The sequence below is a fragment of the Pristiophorus japonicus genome, chromosome 13 (genome assembly GCF_044704955.1).
Source record: "Pristiophorus japonicus isolate sPriJap1 chromosome 13, sPriJap1.hap1, whole genome shotgun sequence".
Classification (NCBI taxonomy): domain Eukaryota; kingdom Metazoa; phylum Chordata; class Chondrichthyes; family Pristiophoridae; genus Pristiophorus; species Pristiophorus japonicus.
Window position 1 is genome coordinate 167,681,172 of NC_091989.1, and position 23,447 is coordinate 167,704,618.

The following is a 23,447-nucleotide window of genomic DNA, read 5'->3' on the forward strand; positions in this document are numbered from 1 at the left end:
CCCACTCTCTCTCGCTCTCTTCCCCCCACTCTCTCTCGCTCCTTCCCCCCCCACTCTCTCTCGCTCTCTTCCCCCCCCCACTCTCTCTCTTCCCTCCCCCCCTCTCTCTCTCTCTCTTCCACCCCCACTCTCTCTCTCTTTCCACCCCCACTCTCTCTCTTCCACCCCACTCTCTCTCTCTTTCCACCCCCACTCTCTCTCTCTTCCCCCTCTCTCTCTCTCTCTCCCCCCCCACTCTCTCTCTCTCTCTCTTCCCCCCCCCACTCTCTCTCTCTTCCCCCCCACCCCCCAACTCTCTCTCTCTCTCTCTCTCTCTCCTCCCTCTTCCCCCTCTCCTCCCTCACCCTCCCCTTCGCCCCCGTCTCTCTCTCCCTCCTCCCCCCATCCCCTCGCTCTCGGTCCCACGCCAGCCGCTCTCGGCCCCAGGAGGGAGAAGGAAGATTGAGTCGTGGGGGTAGAGGGCCGGGGCCTGAGTGTTCAAAAGCATATAATATGGCCAAGACTAGTGGGAGGCCAGAGGGTTGTGAAACTTTTTAAAAACCAGCAAAGAAAGAATGACTAAAAAAAATAGAGAGGGAAGATAGATTATGAAAGTAAACTAGCATGAAATATAAAAACAGAGTGAGTTTCTACAGGTACATAAAAAGGAAAAGAGTGACTGACCAAAAATGTTGGTCCCCTAGAGGATGAGACTGGGGAACAAGGAAATGTCAGAGACATTGAACAAATATTTTTTATTGGTCTTCACAGTAGAAGACACTAAAAACATCCCAATAGTGGATAATCAAGGGGTTATAAGGAGGGAGGAACTTAATACAATCACTATCACTAAAGAAGTAGTACTCGGTAAATTAATGGGATTAAAAGCATCCTAGGGTCCTTAAAGAAGTGGTTGCAGAGATAGTGGATGCATTGTTGTAATCTACCAAAATTCCCTCGATTCTGGGGAGGTTCCAGCGGATTAGAAAACCGCAAAAGTAATGCCTGTGTTTAAAAAAGGAGACAGACAGAAAGCAGGAAACTATAGACCAGTTAGCCTAACATCTATAGTTGGGAAAATGCTGGAGTCCATTATTAAGGAAGCAGTAACAAGACATTTGGAAAAGCATAATTCAATCAAGCAGAGCCAGCATGGTTTTATGAAAGGGAAATCATTTTTGACAAATTTGCTGGAGTTCTTTGAGGATGTATCGAGCAGAGTGGATAAGGGGGAACCAGTGGATGTGGTGTATTTGGATTTCCAGAAGGCATTCAATAAGGTGCCCCATAAAAGGTCACTGCACAAGATTTCAGTTTTAAATGGGCGGCCCCTTATTCTGAGACTATGCCCCCTAGTTTTAGTTTCCCCCATGATTGGAAATTTACTCTGCATCCATCTTGTCCAGCCCTCTCATTATCTTTTATATGTTTCGATAAGATCACCTCACATTCTACTGAACTCCAATGAGTATAGACCCAACCTATCTTCATAAGTCAACCCCCTTCATCACCGGAATCAACCTAGTGAACCTTCTCTGAACAGCCACCAATGCAAGTATATCCTTTCTTAAATACGGAGACCAAAACCGCACACAGTTCACGGGGTCGGGGGTAATATATTAGCATGGATTGAGGATTGGCTAACGAACAGAAAACAGAGTCGGGATAAATGGTTGGAAAACAGTGACTAGTGGGGTGCCGCAGGGATTGGTGCTGGGGCCTCAACTATTTACAATCTATATTAATGACTTGGAGGAATGGACTGAGTGTAATGTAACCAAGTTTGCTGATGACACAAAGATGGGGGGAAAAGCAAATTGTGAGGAGGACACACAAAATCTGCAAAGGAATATAGACAGGCTAAGTGAGTGGGCAAAAATTTGGCAGATGGAGTATAATGTAGGAAAATGTGAGGTTTTCTACTTTGGCAGAAAAAAAATAGAAAAGCAGATTATAATTTAAATGAAGAAAAATTGCAAAGTGCTTCAGTATAGAGGGACCTTGAGGTCCTTGTGCATGAAACACAAAGTTAGTATGCAGGTACAGCAAGTAATCAGGAAGGCAAATGGAATGTTGGCCTTTATTGCAAGGGGGAATAGAGAATAAAAGCAGAGAAGTCCTGCTACAACTGTACAGGGCATTGGTGAGGCCACACCTGGAGCACTGCGTGCAGTTTTGATCTCTGTATTTAAGAAAGGATATACTTAAATTGGAGGCTGTTCAGAGAAGGTTCACTAGGTTGATTCCGGTGATGAGGGGGTTGACTTATGAAGATAGGTTGGGCCTAAACGCACTGGAGTTCAGAAAATGAGAGGTGATCTTATCGAAACATATAAAACATAATGAGAGTGCTGGACAAGATGAATGCAGAGAATATTTCCACTCATGGGGGAAACTAAAACTAGGGGGCATAGTCTCAGAATAAGGGTCCGCCCATTTAAAACTGAGATGAGGAGGAATTTCTTCTCTGAGGGTTGTAAATCTGTGAAATTCACTGCCCTAGACAGCTGTGGAGGCTGGGTCATTGAATATATTTAAGGTGGAGATAGACAGATTTGAGTGATAAGGGAATAAAGGGTTATGGGGAGAGGGCAGGAAAGTGGAACTGAGTCCATGATCTTATTAAATGGTGGAGCAGGCTCGAGGGATCAAATGGCCTACTCCTGCTCCTATTTCTTGTGTTGACAGGGGGCATGGCTTGTTGCCTGTCTGACAAAAAAAAGTGCAGTACAAAGAGTTAAATCTTTTATAGGTTAAACGTTTCTGATGTGTACCCTTCATCAGAACTGAGAACTAAAACATAACCATGTTTTAGTAAGATTGAGAAAAGGGGGGTGCGGGGGGCTGGGGGTGCAGAATCATAGAAAATCAGTCAGTCCCTACTCCATGCTCCTCTGAATCTGAACTCTAGGTTGAATGATGTGCAAATTGCTTAATAAAACCCATTAACTCTGACTGGCATTTCTCATTTTGCCCCTTCCCTTTATTCCACTATCTTTTAGCTTTCAATTCTGAGGAAACCTCAACCTGTCTTTTCAATTTACAGATGCTGTCAGCTGTTGTGTATTTGTAAACTCAGTTTATCCTCTCCCTAGCATTTTCTTTCCATGACTAACGCTTTGTTGTGTTTAAGCAAGATGTACACGCCAGTAGATAAATTTGATTACACAAAGCATTGCTTTTGTTTATTACTTAATGGCCTCTACATTCAAATTCAATCCAACTAAGTGCTGTATTTTATATTTTCCCATATAAAAATAAAATATATATGTACTCAAAGTCCACTTAAGGATTCCAAGCAAAATTAGTTTAGGCAATGTACTAACAGAATAGCCCTTCAATTCCAGAAAGCAGGAAATTATGTACTTTATTTGAAATAGAAGGGCAATGGTTCTCCTCTGATTTGAAGTGAGTAGTTAAGGATATTGTAGAGGGGAAATCACCTAATGAGACCTAACTAGGTGCTGTTGCTGAAGCAAACAAACCTTGAAGTCTCTCTTCTCCACCCCCACCCATTTTGCTGACACTTGCCATCCTGATGGTCAGCGGATTGAGCGAATTAAGGGAGACTACTGGCTACAGCCTGCCTGGTTTGCAAGGAAGTGGCAGGCATCCAGAAAGGGTATTTAAATAAGTACACCCTAATTAACAGAAGGGTGTGAGGAGTGGTGGGGAGGTGGGGGTGGGGGGGAGGGGAGGTTTAGGTTAGTATATCCTTCAAGGATAGATGACACTGTCTGATTAAAACCATTAAGTTCAGGGGTATCATCTCAAAGATATCAAAATTTCATGCTATAAAGTTTGTGTCATTTTTAATAGGATGAGATGGACTCTTCAACACTGAGCATGGAGACACACTTTACAAACTCATCTCAATAAAATTCAGTATGTTTAAAGAAAACAGATTGAAGCACTACAATTGTGGGGGAAAATGTATCTACATTGTATTTTTTAATCATTCTGCAGCAATATTAAATAGTGCATGCTTTGCAGTTACTAATGCTGCATAAATCACAGTATTATAAAATTACCATCTTAATCCATTTGGTGAAGATCCAGACTAAGTTTTAGAAAAAAATACAAAATCTTAAACAGAATCATTTGCAATATACCCTCCCATCTAAGGCAAGTATCACTTTGGTACGGACTATTTTCATATGTTTGCCTCCAAATGATGCAGCACTGGGATCTTAGCAACTGCAACAAACACAATTTCTTTGTATAAAACTAACCCAAACTGCTCCGTGCCTGGTTATGGTGAAGATGCAGGGATAGATATATTAAATCCAGTTAAATTCCCTTCTCTGTACAAAAAGTGACTCTTCGCTCCATTTCCTCTTTTGAACATAGCAGTTTTGTGGAAATACGTATCCGAACAATTAGCCTTATAATTGTTCTTTTGCAGCCAACAGTGAAAGTCAGCCCAGGTATCAGATGAAGATGCTCTGCTGTCCATACGCACTTACCCTAAAATTGGGCAAATCTTTTATTGTGATGGATGTGTTGAGTTTGATCAGCATTCCATATGGGAGAACAGAAGAGTCTGTCCTCATGTGCTGGTTAATTTAGGGTTTCTCCCAATATCAGACTTCGATCAATTCAATTGTGTCCCTTTCTTAAGGAATAATGGTGACATTTAAAGGCTACTGTATATTATACTGTTTATTCTATGCTTTAATGTTTAGGAAGCAATTCAATCTTCCTCGCCTGGATCTCGCAGTCCCGTACTCGTCTTTGATTTCCCAATCATTTCCAGCAAGGCCTGTGCTTCAGGATCACCATCTAGTACACTCTTGGTTTTAGGCTAGAAGTAAAAAGAAACACGACTGTAGAACTTGAATTACAACATATAAGAAATAAGAATTAGGAACAGGAGTAGGCCATCTAGCCCCTCGAGCCTGCTCCGTCATTCAACGAGATCATGGCTGATCTGGCCGTGGACTCAGCTCCACTTACCCGCCCGCTCCCCGTAACCCTTAATTCCCTTATTGGTTAAAAATCTATCTATCTGTGACTTGAATACATTCAATGAGCTAGCCTCAACTGCTTCCTTGGGCAGAGAATTCCACAGATTCACAACCCTCTGGGAGAAGAAATTCCTTCTCAACTCGGTTTTAAATTGGCTCCCCCGTATTTTGAGGCTGTGCCCCCTAGTTCTAGTCTCCCCTACCAGTGGAAATAACCTCTCTGCTTCTAGCTTGTCTTTCCCTTTCATTATTTTAAATGTTTCTATAAGATCACCCCTCATCCTTCTGAACTCCAACGAGTAAAGACCCAGTCTACTCAATCTATCATCATAAGGTAACCCCCTCATCTCCGGAATCAGCCTAGTGAATCATCTCTATACCCCCTCCAAAGCTAGTATATCCTTCCTTAAGTAAGGTGACCAAAACTGCACGCAGTACTCCAGGTGCGGCCTCACCAATACCCTATACAGTTGCAGCAGGACCTCCCTGCTTTTGTACTCCATCCCTCTCGCAATGAAGGCCAACATTCCATTCGCCTTCCTGATTACCTGCTGCACCTGCAAACTAACTTTTTGGGATTCATGCACAAGGACCCCCAGGTCCCTCTGCACCGCAGCATGTTGTAATTTCTCCCCATTCAAATAATATTCCCTTTTACTGTTTTTTTTCCCCCCAAGGTGGATGACCTCACACTTTCCGACATTGTATTCCATCTGCCAAACCTTAGCCCATTCGCTTAACCTATCTAAATCTCTTTGCAGCCTCTCTGTGTCCTCTACACAACCTGCTTTCCCACTAATCTTTGTGTCATCTGCAAATTTTGTTACACTACACTCTGTCCCCTTTTCCAGGTCATCTATGTATATTGTAAAAAGTTGTGGTCCCATCACTGATCCCTGTGGCACACCACTAACCACCGAATTCCAACCCGAAAAGGACCCATTTATCCTGACTCTCTGCTTTCTGTTAGCCAGCCAATTCTCGATCCATGCTAATACATTTCCTCTGACTCCGCGTACCTTTATCTTCTGCAGTAACCTTTTGTGTGGCACCTTATCGAATGCCTTTTGGAAATCTAAATACACCACATCCATCGGTACACCTCTATCCACCATGGTCGTTATATCCTCAAAGAATTCCAGTAAATTAGTTAAACATGATTTCCCCTTCATGAATCCATGCTGCGTCTGCTTGATTGCACTATTCCTATCTAGATGTCCCGCTATTTCTTCCTTAATGATAGTTTCAAGCATTTTCCCCACTACAGATGTTAAACTAACCGGCCTATAGTTACCTGCCTTTTGTCTGCCCCCTTTTTAAAACCGAGGCGTTACATTAGCTGCTTTCCAATCTACTGGTACCTCCCCAGAGTCCAGAGAATTTTGGTAGATTATAACAAATGCATCTGCTATAACTTCCGCCATCTCTTAATACCCTGGGATGCATTTCATCAGGACCAGGGGACTTGTCTACCTTGAGTTCCATTAGCCTGTCCAGCACTACCCCACTAGTGATAGTGATTGTCTCAAGGTCCTCCCTCCCCACATTCCTGTGACTAGTAATTTTTAGCATGGTTTTTGTGTCTTCCACTGTGAAGACCGAAGCAAAATAATTGTTTATGGTCTCAGCCATTTCGACATTTCCCATTATCAAATCCCCCTTCACATCTTCTAAGGGACCAACATTTACTTTAGTCACTCTTTTCCGTTTTATATATGTTAAATCTTTTACTATCTGTTTTTATGTTTTGCGCAAGTTTACTTTCATAATCTATCTTTCCTTTCTTTATTGCTTTCTTAGTCATTCTTTGCTGTCGTTTAAAATGTTCCCAATCTTCTAGTTTCCCACTAACCTTGGCCACCTTATACGCATTGATTTTTAATTTGATACTCTCCTTTATTTCTTTGGTTATCCCTTCTCTTACCGCCCTTCATTTTCACTGGAATATATTTTTGTTGAGCACTATGAAAGAGCTCCTTAAAAGTCCTCCACTATTCCTCAATTGTGCCACCGTTTAGTCTGTGTTTCCAGTCTACTTTTGCCAACTCTGCCCTCATCCCACTGTAGTCCTCTTTGTTTAAGCATAGTACGCTCGTTTGAGACACTATTTCCTCACCCTCAATCTGTATTACAAATTCAACCATACTGTGATCACTCATTCCGAGAGGATCTTTTACGAGGAGATCGTTTATTATTTCTGTCTCATTGCACAGGACCAGATCTAAGATCGCTTGCTCCCTTGTAGGTTCTGTAACATACTGTTCTAAGAAACAATCCCGTATGCATTCTATGAATTCCTCCTCAAGGCTACCCTGTGTGATTTGATTTGACCAATCGATATGTAGGTTAAAATCCCCCATGATTACTGCCGTTCCTTTTTCACATGCCTCCATTATTCCCTTGATTATTGCCCGCCCCACCGTGAAGTTATTATTTGGGGGCCTATAAACTACGCCCACCAGTATAGTATAGTAGACAAAAGCCACTTTACATTTGGTCAACATAAAAGATAAGTTGATAAAGCTAATTTACGGAACCATGATAGGGTTCCCTGTGTCCTCCACATTCTAAGGATCATCCTCCAAACACACCTTCCCCTCCTTCCCAGTATTCTAAAGGGACCGCTCCCTCCGCGACACCTTGGTCCACTCTTCAATCACCCCCAACACCACCTTCCTCTGCAAGCAAAGCAGATACAACATCTGTTCTTTTAGTTCCTCCCTTCCCACTGGCCATGGCCCCAAACACTCCTTCCAGGTGAAACAACGATTTACTTGTTGTACTTTCAATTTATACACTATATTCGCTGCTCACGATGCGGTCTTCTCTACATTGGGGAGACCAAACACAGATTGGGTGATCGCTTTGTGGAACATAGAAACATAGAAAATAGTAGGCCATTCAGCCCTTCTAGCCTGCACCACCATTCAACATGATCATGGCTGATCATGCAACTTCAGTACCTCATTCCTGCTTTCTCTCCATACCCCTTGATCCCTTTAGCCGTAAGGGCCACATCTAACTCCCTTTTGAATATATCTAACAAACTGGCCTCAACAACTTTCTGTGGTAGAGAATTCCACAACTTTGAGTGAAGAAGTTTCTCCTCATCTCAGTCCTAAATGGCTTACTCCTTATCCTTAGACTGTGACCCCTGGTTCTGGGCTTCCCCAAAATCGGGAACATTCTTCCGCACCTCCGTTCAATCCGCAAACATGACCCTGAGCTTCCGGTCGCCTGTCATTTTATTTCCCCACCCCACTCCTACTCTGCCTCTCCGTCCTCAGCCTCCTGCACTATCCCAATGAAGCTCAATGTAAGCTCAAAGGAACAACACCGCATCTTTTTATAAGGCACTTGCCGTCTTCCGGATTCAACATTAAGTTCAACAATCTCACATCATAACCACTGCTTCATTTTTGTGGACAGCATGTGCTGCTAATAGATCTGCTATTATCACTTTCTCTCTCTCTCTCTCTCTCTCCCTCCAGCACCTCCCTCCCTCCAGCACCTCTCTCTCTCATTCCATTTTGCCAAGCCTTCAGTCTCCCCAACCTATCTCTTTAACTGTGCAAAAAGCAATGTATTCAGTGCTGCCAGAGCCAGATAGATTTACAGGTGTGCCTCATAAAACAGAAATATTAGATATATTCCTGGGTTAACTAAGAGATGACAGCATTCATTTGTGAATCAAAGCCCTCACAATTTTTTTTTAAAAAGACTTTTTTTTTTTAAAACACAACAATCCGATCAACAAAGCTTTAAAATGCCACAAAAATCTGGGCTAACTGGTTTGGTCAGATTCTACATTCTCTTTTGTGCAAGTAGGTGTCAGTTTGCCTGATTTCGAAATTGGTCGGCTATAAGCAAGATAAGACAGCTCCCATACATCAGGAATGGATGGCACAAGATAAATCAAATGAGCTGAAATGTTCAGACAAAGTTGGCCATTCTTCCAGACTACCAAATCTATCTTCCAGTTGTTAGTACACCCCATTTAATTTTTTTTCATCCTCGTCTTCCGCCCCCTCACACCCCATTAATATCTGTGACTTTGCAAGTGGATCCCTAGGGCACTACCTCTGCTGGGGCAGCATAATGCAGCTCTAAAATAAAAAGGAGTGCTGCGCGCCCTTGATACCGTTTCCTGTGGACTGGTTGGGCTGAATGGAGAGAGAAAAAGTTAAGGTCGATTGCCTGTACTGGTGAAAATAGCAGCTTACATGATGGAGCTTCGAGGATCTAGGGCATCCATATAGGTTCAGCAAGATTTCATTATTTGATGATTCACACTTCATTAATCAAGATACAATCATCATAGGCAGTCCCTCGAAATCGAGGAAGACTTGGCTCTAAAAGTGAATTCTCAGGTGATTGAACAGTCCAATACGGGAACTACAGTCTCTGTCACAGGTGGGACAGACAGTGATTGAAGGAAAAGGTGGGTGGGGAATCTGGTTTGCCACACGTTCCTTCCACTGCCTGCGCTTATTTTCTGCATGCTCTTGGCGACGAGACTCGAGATGCTCAACGCCCTCCTGGATGCTCTTCCTCCAGTTCGGGCGGTTTTTGGCCAGAGACTCCCAGGTGTCGATGGGAATGTTGCACTTTATCAACAATGCACTGGTCATCAGTGGATTATTTGAAGCTTTTCATCTGCATGTGAGCCAGTTGAAATATATGCCAGCTTTCCCTTTTTAGTGGCCAGCACATGGTATGAAGTGCTTCGAAATCAATTATCACTCCAATACTAATGATGTGACACACTTGAAACTAGCCACCACCTCATCCCACTGAGCAATATAGGAGAAATAAGTAGTCATGTTTCCCAATTAACAATTTATATCCAAATATCCTTGTGAAACACCACTACCCACCTTCTGCCACTCTGAATAGCTACCCTTTACCCCTACTCTTTGCTTTCTGTCTTGAAGCCAGCTAGTTATCCATTCTGCTACTTGTCCCTGGACTCTATTCCTTGACCTTATTCATTAATAACCTTATTCTCACTTATCCCTTGGACTACCACTGGAGAGCTTTGAATTCCAGTACTTTTAAAATTCAGGTATAAATCATTGAGCCAGCTTAAAGCTCTTCTTTCAGTGTCAGAGATGAACTCTGTTCTTAAAGCAAGATTACACAAGATACTGCTTAACGATGGTGCAATCAATATTTAACTGCTTCTGGGAATCTCATTCCTCTTTGCTTAAATGTCAGTTAATGGACCACTCAATCTCAGGGGAAGGGGATTGAGAAAAACGGATCGAGGGTGAGAAAATGGGAGAGTGGGTGTCTGATGGGGGCATCAAAAGCAACTTCCTACTAAGAACTATGTAAATTATCCCAAACTTATGTACAATTCAAGATAAACAAAGTCTATCCTAGACCATTGCAAAAAAAGATAATCTCTTCTGGTATTTTGACATAGGTGTGGGGAGGTACAGGTCGCTCCATATCACTGCTCCAGAATTTGGAAAAAGGTGACCTACTTCGCTGTCTCTTAGAATACATGTTCTTAAAAAAAGGTCTCAATAATAATACAACTGGGCATCAATCATTAATATATGGATTTTTTTTTAAAGGGCTATAACCTACCAGTAGATCTTCAGGGGAGCCCGGGGGGGTGGGGGGGGGGCGGGGGGGTTCCTCCATTGTCCATACCTCATTTCTCTATCTCTTAGAATACATGTTCTTAGGCCTATAGTGTGTGGTGTTGGTGACCCTTCTTTTGTCTTTTGTATGTGTGCCCAACTAAGTGGCATGGTCGCTCGCAAGTTCAAGCACCTCCAATTTGTAGTTGCCCGATGTATCTGGTTACTTATTTACAATCCTCCTGGAAAATGGACAGACTCCTATGCCAACACACCAGTAAAAATCTCATCATAAAATCAGAATTTGAGACTCAAGTCACTTAACTTGCGACCGTGTAGATAATCTATGTAGTTTGACCCAAAGAAGAACACACCACAGGTTGACCTTGTTTGGTTGACCTTGCTTGCCATTACAATTGGAAGTCTCAGCTTCTACCCAACGCACTACAGTATTTCATTATTTTGTATGGATGCAAAAATAGTTATGTAAATATTGTTTGAAGTACAGGGGTTAAAACATTTGATGTGTAGCTCAGTTTCAGATCAGATTGCATCGAAAGTCAATTTAAAACCACATTAAAAGCTCCTTTACAAAACAGTGAATCACTGAATTAATAACCATAATCCAAACTAAGTCTTCTGATCAAGGTACTTCCTGCCCTGCCGTTGATCAGCTGAAAGTGGGGCGATGTAAACACAGAAATTCTGGTCTGGAAGGAGACAAGTTTGCAATTCCATTTTATCTCCCCTCGAGGAGAGCTTGGCATTTTGTCCGAACACACCCTGGTGTGTTAACGGGACAGTAAAGGGACTGAATTCTGCCCGCTCGAACACCTCCTGACTGCCTTCAGCTGATCTTTAGGCTATCCAGAGAAGCTAGTCGCTTTTTAAAATTGCAACTGCAGAAAATATCAACAATAATATAACTGGGCATTAGTCATGTGAATTTTTTTAAATAAAAGGGCTTCAAACTTACCAATAGATCTTCAGGGGGGGTTCCCACTGTCCATACCTCCAAAATGTTAATTTTAAAATATTCCTGGGCAGACAGCTGAGGACTATTGTAAGTTGTACACCGTGGCTTTGCTTTGCTGTGCCCTCCACCATAATCACTGTCAATCCACAATCCAAAGTAGTTGTGCTGCCCTCCCATGCCCTGTATAAGAATTACAGACCAATGTCAATTTTTTATCATTATCTGCACTTTAAAAGATAATATTAATGTCACATGCTGTAACCAGAATATTTAAAATGCATTGTATCTAATTCGTTGGTATTGTCCACAGAGTCTGTTTATCAACCTGCAGCTTACTAGAAGATAATACCACTTGTGCGTTTCAAATTGTGTACAGTCTGTCTTTTTATAATGTGCTGTCCGCCAAAGGCTTGAAGACTGCATTTATATAGCAACTTTATCAGATCGTTCGGAAACATTTCAAATGACTCCAAATACAATGAATTGTATGGCAGGCAAATGTAACCAGTTCATCGGTTTTTTTGATATTTAGTGAGGAAAGAATGTTGCACCCAACACAGTTTAAAGATCTCCAAACAAAGCAGCTCTCCCTCAGTATTGCACTGGAGCGTCAGTTTAGATCCACCTTTCGGATGAGACGATAAACCGAGGCCCCGTCTGCTCTCTCAGATGGACGTAAAAGATCCCATGGCACTATTTCGAAGAGCAGAGGAGTTATCCCCGGTGTCCTGGCCAATATTTAACCCTCAATCAACATCATTAAACAGATTATCTGGTCATTATCACATTGCTGTTTGTGGGAGCTTGCTGTGTGCAAATTGGTTGCCGCGTTTTCTACATTACAGCAGTGACTACTCTTCAAAGGTACTTCATTGGCTGTAAAGTGCTTTGAGACGTCCGGTGGTCATGAAAGGTGCTATATAAATGCAAGTCTTTCTTTGATTGTAAATTCAAACTCCTTGTATGAAAACAAGAAAAACTTGCATTTATATAACACCTTTCACAATCTCAAGATGTCCCAAACCACTTTACTGCCAATTAAGTACTTCTGAAGTGTAGTCACTGTTGTAATGTAGGAAATGTGGCAGCAAATTTGCATACAGCAAGGTTCCACAAACAGCAATAAAACAAATGACCAGACCATGTTTCAGGTGCTGGTTGAGGGATAAATGTTGGTCAAGACACCAGGAGATCTCTCCTGCTCTTCTTCAAATCGTGCCATGGGATATTTTACATCCACCCAGGGCCGATAGGGCCTCGGTTTAACAACTCATCCAAAAGATGGCATCTCCGACTGCAGCATTTGCTCAGTACTGCATTGAAGTACGTGTCAGCCTAGATTTTGAGCTCAAGTCTTTGGAGTGGGACTACAATCGTTTGACTCCGAGGCGAGAGTGCTACCATGGAGCCCTGGCTGATACAAGTTGAGAATGTTTGGATATAGAGTAGAAGTCGGCTTAGTGTAATAAATTAGTAATAAAAACAGAAAATGCCGAAGACATTCAACAGGCCTGTCAGCATATTGGAAAGAACAGACGAGTCAACATCACGGATGTGGACAATTTGACAGTATACATCTGAAAATGTACTCCTCTATTTTCTCCACAGACATGTGACCTGTCGAGTGCCTTGAGCAGTCTCCGTTCTCATTATTGATTTCCAGCATCTGCAGTTTTTTGCTTTTTGCAAGAAATTAGTCTTTACCAAACTTCATTTCTTTTTGCAACCGTTCTGATCCCTAGTTACAAATGGTTCGTACTAATGATGATTGGTTTGAAGAGGGCTTGAAACTGGAGGCTATGATGCCTTTAATTTATCCACCATTTGTGTTGCTACTGTATGAAAGGTAACGGTGGAATTTTTGTTTTGACAAATTGAAACTGATGTACCATTGCAATATCGGTGCATCGCGTGCTATCGGACACTGTTTAGATGGGCCGGCTGTTAGAAGGAACACTACATGGTCAGAAGGGATGCCTTTATTTTGTTAATTACACGGCTTAAACCCACAATCTTCTGAATCAGCATCAGCTGTTCCCTCCAACTTTAATTGGGAGTTTTAAAAATTAGTTTCTGTGAAATGGTTTAAACATCTAAACTGCTTCTTGGTTGACTTGCTTCATTTCCAACAGAATCTTTGCAGCTACTTGTTTCGGCTCTTTCATTGGTCAGGCGATGCTTTTGGCGGGCAAGTGGACACGAGGGCCCTTGCAAATATTTCAGCTCATCCAGTGGGAGCATACTATAACAGTCTCTACACTGCTTATTACTGCTCAATCAACGACAACAATACTGTTTGCTGCCATGAACCCGTTTAAGGCAACGGGGACTTTTTGGGCTGTATTTTCGGGTCATTTTGCAACCTGGTCTTTGCCGAGTTTTGACCCTCCACGGCGAAAAATGGGACGGTGAGGTCTTTTGCGTCCGGGCGCGATCCTCAGGTCGGTTTTTGGAGAGCTGCGCCGGGTGTGCAACGGCTCTCCGTGCAAAACCGGCAGTAGTTTGGACTCACACCCGACCCATACGCCCCGAAGTGCACCCCGTGATGACCGCCAGGGAAAACAAAGCGGTGCAGCCCTGCCAGTGGCGGTGAGTTGGATAAACAGCGATTTGTGTTGTAAGGGTGTTGGCAATGTTTTTGAAATCTTTGTGAATGTATTTTGGGGTGGGCGGGTTCCCCCTCCCAAGGCCTCTCTCGGAGCGCTCCTGGTCCCGCACTTTTGTTGGCGAGGATCCCGTTTTTGCGCCGTGAAAGTCATACAATGCTTCCCTTTACACTGCACCCCGGCGCGGGGCCCAAATGACAAAAGTTGCTCCATACAGCGCAAACATTAATCGGGCGGTAAATTTCCCATCCTGCCTCCGTCTTCACCCCAAAAATGGCAAAACCGAAACTCCAACCCCAAATCCTAATTGGTTGCCAAAATAGATCATAACTTGCCTGAAAGAAATAGCATATAAAGGGTTGAGTGGAGGACCTAGACATTAATATTTCAAGGGTGCAATTCTGGTCACAACGCTTGCAGCAATGTATATGCATTGAGAAAAAACATGAAGACTAATTCCAGGTGCAAGGAGATAAGCTATGTGGGAAGGTTAGAGAAGCTTAACCCAACTGTCTATCGCAGAGAAAATTAAGGGGTGACCTTACAGGCATATATTAATGCACAAAGTTATTCTAAAATGCTCTACAGAACAATAAGAGTTTACAGACGAGTGATGTACTGGGCTCCAGTTACAGAAAGCTCTCTGCTCACACATCACTTATTACTTAGTTCTACATTGAAATGAGACTGCCAATACTCACAAGTCCATTTGGCATTGTTTGTTGGCCATGGTTTAGGTACATGTAGTGGTCATTGTAACCTGTACAGGTGTAGACCCCAAGTTGTGGACTAAGAGTAAACAAAAAACATTTTCTATCCCCTGTAAAATATGTGAAGGAGTACAAAAAATATTATTTACTATTTCTCAGAAAATAAAGAACTTACATTTATATAACTCATCACATCCTCGGGACACCCTAAAGTGTTTTATAACTGATGGATTACGTTTGAAGTGTAGTCACTGTTGTCATGTAGGGAAACACAGCAACAATTTGTGCCCAGCAAGTTTCCAATAAATGAATGATTGGATAATCTGTTTTTGATGAAGTTCATCATCATCATCATCATAGGCGGTCCCTCGAATGAGGATGACTTGCTCCCACACCAAAAGGGATGAGTTCATAGGTGTTTCAATGGAGGACCCAATGTTCCAGTCCTGAACACCAGGGGTGGAAGATGCCTGTGCTTGAATTTTTTTAACACATCAGCCACCACACAGGCTTGACAGAGCTAGGCCTTTATGCAGTGGCACGGGTAAACCAGGACGAATGGAAACCTGCTCTGCTGCACGGACCTAGTGCACACACATATCACAGTGTGGGCTGGCCCGTGCTGCCCCTGGGCCCTCGGCTCTTCTGGGCCTCGCACCTTCATTTGCCGCAACTCCGCCACAATCTTTCGCCGCTCCTCCGCCACAAACATGTGTTCACAACAGTGTGAGAGATAGGGGCAATGTAACAGGAAGTTAAAAGATCTTTCTTCTCTCTCCCCGTTCCCCATTACTAGTCCAGTAACATATTAATATACTGACAGCTGTTTCACATGATCATGTATGAAGTTGGCCATGAGGCGTATGGCAGGACACCAGAAGAACTGCATGCTCCTCTTCAAATATGGTCGTGGCATCCTTTATATCCATCTGAGCAGGTAGCGAGACAGCAAATCTACAGCATGCAGCACTACACTGAAGTGTCAACTAGATTACGTGTCCAAATAAGTGATGGGACTTGAACCCACAACCTCCGATAGACAAGTGCTACCAACTGAGCAAAGCTGGCATTCAAAGATTATATTATTGATTCAGATAATAATGTTGATTTTAGGCAGGAAACATGCGGGGCAAAATTGGGTTATGCCCCGTTTGGGGGCAGTAACCGAGTCGGGACGGGACGTCCTGCGCCCAGCGCGGAAGTCCTGCCCCGGCCACGAAATTCTGGTTACCGCCCCTCACAGGAAGAGGAGCGCAATGTCGCACGCGCCACTTTCTGTTGGGGGCTACGCGGGCGGGATCGGCAGTTTCTCCGCGTAGCACTGATTCGTTTCAACACTGCCATTCCGTTAAAGGGGAGGGCCGCTGCAAACTCTGCAGGCCCTTCGATGGCCTCCACTGGGCCACCAGGGCTGCCGTGGCCGCAGCCTGGCACCCAAACGGAGTGCCGGGCCGCACGATGGCAGCCCGGACCATGCGACATCGCTGGAGCACAGGCTGACCGGCGAGTCGGCCGAAGAAAATAAATGGAGGCGTGCGGCGCAGTGCACCTCCCCTTTAACTTCCGCCCCGGGAGCGGAGGTCGGACCAGTTTGCGACCCGTGAGACTGGCGCTAGGCAATTTACGCCGTGGGGCAGAAAGAGGTCGCCTGCACACTGTTTGCAATTCTGGCATGGTGACAAACTAGGCATGAAGTCGGCCAGGGGTCCTTCAACTCTCTTTAAACCTACCTCAAGCTACCTTAAAATGAATATAGATTGAAGACATTGCTGACCTATTCTCTAAACATTCAGATTGAAATTGTGAGGAGAGGAGTTCTGTGCACACATGTACAGAGCTCTCCCCTACGCACAAGAGTTGGAGTCCCAGTCAGGCAATGTAATTCGCCTGACGAAGAATCACCAACCTGAAAACGTTAACCCTGTTTCTCCAAAGATGCTGCCCTGACCTGAGTATTTCCAGCATTTTCTGTTTTTATATTAGTGTAATTAGCGTACTGCTAGGACTCCTATGGCAGCCTTTCATATGCCTCAGTGAAGGTGTTGACAATGACTTGGAGTTCAATCTCTGAAGACTGAGACTGAGACTAAACTCCAAGTCATAGTCAATACCTTCGCTGAGGCGTACAAAAGCATGGGCCTTACACTAAACATCCGTAAGACAAAGATCCTCCACCAACCTGACCCCGCCACACAGCACTGCCTCCCAGTCATCAAGATCATGGCGCAGCCCTGGACAACGTGGACCACTTTCCCTACCTCGGGAGCCTATTATCAGCAAGGGCAGACATCGACAACAAGGTAGATAAGAACATAAGAAATAGGAGCAGGAGTAGGCCATACGGCCCCTCGAGCCTGCTCCTCCATTCAATAAGATAATGGCTGATCTGATCATGGACTCAGCTCCACTTCCCTGCCTGCTCCCCATAACCCCTTATCCCCTTATCATTTAAGAAACTGTCTATTTCTGTCTTAAGTTTATTCAATGTCCCAGCTTCCACAGCTCTCTGAGGCAGCGAATTCCACAAATTTACAACCCTCAGAAGAAATTTCTCCTCATCTCTGTTTTAAATGGGCAGCCCCTTATTCTAAGACTATGCCCCCTAGTTCTAGTCTCCCCCAACAGTGGAAACATCCTCTCTGCATCCACCTTGTCAAGCCCCCTCATAATCTCATACGTTTCGATAAGATCACCTCTCATTCTTCTGAATTCCATTGAGTAGAGGCCCAACCTACTCGACCTTTCCTCATAAGTCAACCCCCTCATCTCTGGAATCAACCTTGTTAACCTTCTCTGAACTGCCTCCAAAGCAAGTATATCCTTTCGTAAATATGGAAACCAAAACTGCACGCAAAATTCCAGGTGTGGCCTCACCAATACTTTATATAGCTGTAGCAAGACTTACCTGCTTTTATTCTCCATCCTCTTTGCAATAATGGCCAAGATACCATTGGCCTTCCTGATCACTTGCTGTACCTGCATACTATCCTTTTGTGTTTCATGCACAAGTACCCCCAGGTCCCGCTGTACTCCGGCACTTTGCAATATTTCACCATTTAAATAGCTTGTTCTTTGATTTTTTTTTCTGCCAAAGTGCATGACCTCACATTTTCCAACATTATACTCCATCTGCCAAATCCTTGCCCACTCACTTAGCCTGTCTATGTCCTTTTGCTGATTTTTTTGTGTCCTCCTCACATATTGCTTTTCCTCCCATCTTTATATCGTCAGAAAATTTGGATACGTTACACTTGTCCCTTCTTCCAAGTCGTTAATATAGATTGTAAATAGTTGGGGTCCCAGCACTGATCCCTGTGGCACCCCACTGGTTACTGGTTGCCAACCAGAAAATGAACCATTTATCCCGACTCTCTGTTCTCTGTTAGCCAATCCTCTATCCATGCTAATATATTACCCCCAACCCAGTGAACTTTTATCTTGTGCAGTAACCTTTTATGTGGCACCTTGTCAAATGCCTTCTGGAAGTCCAAATACACCACATCCACTGGTTCCCCTTTATCCACCCTGTTCGTTACATCCTCAAAGAACTCCAGCAAATTTGTCAAACATGACTTCCCCTTCATAAATCCATGCTGACTCTGCATTTCCAAATGTCCTGCTACCGCTTCTTTAATAATGGACTCCAACATTTTCCCAACCACAGATGTTAGGCTAGCTGGTCTATAATTTCCTTCTTTTTGTCTGCCTCCTTTTTTCAACACAGCCTCCAGTGCGCCAGTGCAGCCTTTAGCTGCCTGAGGAAAAGAGTGTTCGAAGATCAGGCCCCCAAATCTGCCCCCAAGCTCATGGTCTGCAGGGCTGCAGTGGCCCTTCTGTATGGCTCAGAGACATGGACCATATACAGTAGACATCTCAAATCTCTGGAGAAATACCATCAATGATGTCGCCGCAAGATCCTGCAAATCTCCTGGGAGGGCAGACGCACCAATGTCAGTGTTCTCGATCAGGCCAACGTCCCCAGCATCAAAGCACTGATCACACTTGACCAGCTCCGTTGGGCAGGCCACACTGTTCGTATTCCTGACACAAGACTCCCAAAGCAAGCGCCCTACTCAGAACTCCTACACGGCAAGCGAGCCCCAGGTGGGCAGAGGAAATGTTTCAAGGACACCCTCAAAACCTCCTTGATAAAATGCAACATCTCCACCGACACCTGGGAGTCCTTGGCCAATGACCGCCCTAAGTGGAGGAAAAGCGGGAGGACATTGAGCACCTCGAGTCTCGTCGCCGAGAGCATGCAGAAAGCAAGCGCAGGCAGCGGAAGGAGCGTGTGGCAAACCAGACTCCCAACCCACCCTTTCCTTTAACCACTGTCTGTGACAGAGACGGTAACTCCTGTACTGGACTGTTCAGTCACCTAACAACTCATGTTAAGAGTGAAAGCAAGTCTTCCTCGATTTCGAGGGACTGCCTATAATGATATGGCAGCCACTGGTCTGAGATCGGAAGTTGCAGTATTAATTCAGCCTTAGAAAAACAAAACCTGGTCCTGGATAAATATCACAGCACCAATGCTATTTTACCTTGGAACTGTGGCTTTACAGCCCAGCTGTGGGAGGCAAAACCACCAAAGATGTATCCATCAAAATCCTTTATGACCAATAATGATGGTCCTTGGTGAAGAATCTGACCAAACAAGCGAGAGAAACTTTCCCCATGGGCTTGCGAGGAGAACAACAGCTTCCATTGGTGTTGAGACTCTGAAGGTAGGTTGAGGTTGAGGTACATGATTGACGGGATGTCCAAAATAGTATACAGACCAGTATATTTTAGACCCACACACTCTGGCAGCACATTATTTGTTGTGAAGAGTTCACCTGGGGACTGTGAGTTTGTAATATGAAGGCTTAAAGCAACGAATAAGTGGAGAAAAGTAGGTAGCAAGGAAACTCGGTACATCCAGTCCTTTAGTGCATGGTGTTCGTATTCTACATTCAGCAAATCATCTGTAGCCAGTTGTTCATCTGCCAAGGAAAGGAAAGAAAAATCACTGATCACAAAAATCAGGTTCACTATACCATTCATACATACTGGACTCTGCTAGTGAACTAAAGTATTTTACAATCAAGTCTGTCAACTCTCCATGTTCCCTACTGAGGATTGCAATAGAGGCTTCCCTTATTGTTATGAATTTTGGAAGTTCTGAAATAATTCAGCCCAAAATGCCAGGGACTATGACATTGCACAGAAAAATATGCAGTATATTTTTTTTTCCTGGGGTTGTTCTCCTTGGAGAAGAGAAGTTTAAGAGGAGATTTGTTCAAAGTCATACAGTTTTGATTGAGTAAAGAAGGAGAAACTGTTTCCAGTGGCAGAAAGGTTGGTAACCAGAGGATACAGATATAAGGAAATTGGCAAAAAAGAGTGACGACATGAGGAAACATTTTTCTTTTTCACACAGTGAGTGAGATCTGGAACACACTGCCTGAAAAGGTGATGGAAGCAGATCACTAGGAAATTTCAGAAGCGAATTGGCTAAATATTTAAATGGAATTTTTTTAAATTTAAAAACAGGGCTATGGGGAAAGAGCAGGGGAGTGGAACTAATTGAATAGCTCTAGCAAAGAGCCAGCACAGGCACAATGGGCCAAATAGCCTCCTTCTGTACTGCATCATTCTATGCTCCATATCTACAGCTGCACACTCCATTCTCCAGAGAGAGATTTGTGTGAGCGAGAAAGAAAAATAATTAATCATGAAGGAGACTTTGTACCAACTGTTCATATTCAAGATGTGCACACATACAATTATTTCAAAAGTTATGTTAGCAACTTCTAAAGAGTCTTTAAATGGTAGGAATCACCTGCTGCTTCATAATCCTGGAGTAAGATGGCACTGCTCATCAGGAGAAAGTGCTGTGTGAACTTGTTACAGGTGGAGCGTCCGAAGCCTCGGGACCGAGGCTGTTCTGGATTCCGGGTATTTCCGGATTTTGGAACGTCTTTTGGGCCGAGGTAGGCGGGGCCGGGCCGCCGAGGTGGGGGAGTCCGGATTTCAGAACATTTTCTGGTTTCCTGACAACCCCGCCACGGATTGACCCGTTTTCCGGATTCCAGAACACACCGAATTTTGGAACTCCGGATTTCGGATGCTCAACCTGTATCACAAGACATTAGCTTGGATGATGTGGAATCTATATGGGTAGAGCTGCAGAACACTAAAGGGCAAAAATCGTTAGTGGGAGTTGTGTACAGACCTCCAAACAGTAGTAGTGATGTTGGGGAGGGCATCAAACAGGAAATTAGGAGTGCATGCAATAAAGGTGCAGCAGTTATAATGGGTGACTTTAATATGCACATAGATTGGGCTAGCCAAACTGGAAGCAATACGGTGGAGGAGGATTTCCTGGAATGCATAAGGGATGGTTTTCTAGACCAATATGTCGAGGAACCAACTAGAGGGGAGGCCATCTTAGACTGGGTGTTGTGTAATGAGAGAGGATTAATTAGCAATCTCATTGTGCGAGGCCCCTTGGGGAAGAGTGACCATAATATGGTGCAATTCTGCATTAGGATGGAGAATGAAACAGTTAATTCAGAGACCATGGTCCAGAACTTAAAGAAGGGTAACTTTGAAGGTATGAGGCATGAATTGGCTAAGATAGATTGGCTAATGATACTTAAGGGGTTGACTGTGGATGGGCAATGGCAGACATTTAGAGACCGCATGGATGAATTACAACAATTGTACATTCCTGTCTGGCGTAAAAATAAAAAAGGGAAGGTGGCTCAACCGTGGCTATCTAGGGAAATCAGGGATAGTATTAAAGCCAAGGAAATGGCATACAAATTGGCCAGAAATAGCAGCGAACCTGGGGACTGGGAGAAATTTAGAACTCAGCAGAGGAGGACAAAGGGTTTGATTAGGGCAGGGAAAATGGAGTACGAGAAGAAGCTTGCAGGGAACATTAAGGCGGATTGCAAAAGTTTCTATAGGTATGTAAAGAGAAAAAGGTTAGTAAAGACAAACATAGGTCCCCTGCAGTCAGAATCAGGGGAAGTCATAATGGGGAACAAAGAAATGGCAGACCAATTGAACAAGTACTTTGGTTCAGTATTCACTAAGGAGGACACAAACAACCTTCCGGATATAAAAGTGGTCAGAGGGTCTATTAAGGAGGAGGAACTGAGGGAAATCTTTATTAGTCGGGAAATTGTGTTGGGGAAATTGATGGGATTGAAGGCCGATAAATCCCCAGGGCCTGATGGACTGCATCCCAGAGTACTTAAGGAGGTGGCCTTGGAAATAGCGGATGCATTGAGTGTCATTTTCCAACATTCCATTGACTCTGGATCAGTTCCTATCGAGTGGAGGGTAGCCAATGTAACCCCACTTTTTAAAAAAGGAGGGAGAGAGAAAGCAGGGAATTATAGACCGGTCAGCCTGACCTCAGTAGTGGGTAAAATGATGGAATCAATTATTAAGGATGTCATAGCAGCGCATTTGGAAAATGGTGACATGATAGGTCCAAGTCAGCATGGATTTGTGAAAGGGAGATCATGCTTGACAAATCTTCTGGAATTTTTTGAGGATGTTTCCAATAAAGTGGACAAAGGAGTACCAGTTGATGTGATATATTTGGACTTTCAGAAGGCTTTCGACAAGGTCCCACACAGGAGATTAATGTGCAAAGTTAAAGCACATGGGATTGGGGGTAGTGTGCTGACGTGGATTGAGAACTGGTTGTCAGACAGGAAGCAAAGAGTAGGAGTAAATGGGTACTTTTCGGAATGGCAGGCAGTGACTAATGGGGTACCGCAGGGTTCTGTGCTGGGGCCCCAGCTGTTTACATTGTACATTAATGATTTAGACGAGGGGATTAAATGTAGTATCTCCAAATTTGCGGATGACACTAAGTTGGGTGGCAGTGTGAGCTGCGAGGAGGATGCTATGAGGCTACAGAGTGACTTGGATAGGTTAGGTGAGTGGGCAAATGCATGGCAGATGAAGTATAATGTGGATAAATGTGAGGTTATCCACTTTGGTGGTAAAAACAGAGAGACAGACTATTATCTGAATGGTGACAGATTAGGAAAAGGGAAGGTGCAACGAGACCTGGGTGTCATGGTACATCAGTCATTGAAGGTTGGCATGCAGGTACAGCAGGCGGTTAAGAAAGCAAATGGCATGTTGGCCTTCATAGCGAGGGGATTTGAGTACAGGGGCAGGGAGGTGTTGCTACAGTTGTACAGGGCCTTGGTGAGGCCGCACCTGGAGTATTGTGTACAGTTTTGGTCTCCTAACTTGAGGAAGGACATTCTTGCTATTGAGGGAGTGCAGCGAAGATTCACCAGACTGATTCCCGGGATGGTGGGACTGACCTATCAAGAAAGACTGGATCAACTGGGCTTGTATTCACTGGAGTTCAGAAGAGTGAGAGGGGACCTCACAGAAACGTTTAAAATTCTGACGGGTTTGGACAGGTTGGATGCAGGAAGAATGTTCCCAATGTTGGGGAAGTCCAGAACCAGGGGTCACAGTCTAAGGATAAGGGGTAAGCCATTTAGGACCGAGATAAGGAGAAACTTCTTCACCCAGAAAGTGGTGAACCTGTGGAATTCTCTACCACAGGAAGTAGTTGAGGCCAATTCACTAAA

The 23,447-nt window shown here is 43.9% G+C and overlaps 1 protein-coding gene across 1 annotated transcript in view; it reads right to left on the reverse strand.

Moving 5' to 3' along the window:
- Window positions 1–3,295: 3,295 nt before the first annotated feature.
- The window catches only part of meak7 (MTOR associated protein, eak-7 homolog), a 40,699-nt gene continuing 20,547 nt past the window's right edge, over window positions 3,296–23,447 (reverse strand). Inside the window, exons 5-8 of the mRNA XM_070898247.1 lie at window positions 19,374–19,814; window positions 14,821–14,939; window positions 11,514–11,693; window positions 3,296–4,783 (exon numbers count right to left, since the gene is read on the reverse strand). Coding sequence (XP_070754348.1) covers window positions 4,673–4,783; window positions 11,514–11,693; window positions 14,821–14,939; window positions 19,374–19,814 — 851 coding nt within the window. The 3' untranslated portion in view covers window positions 3,296–4,672. The remainder of the gene's footprint in view (window positions 4,784–11,513; window positions 11,694–14,820; window positions 14,940–19,373; window positions 19,815–23,447) is intronic.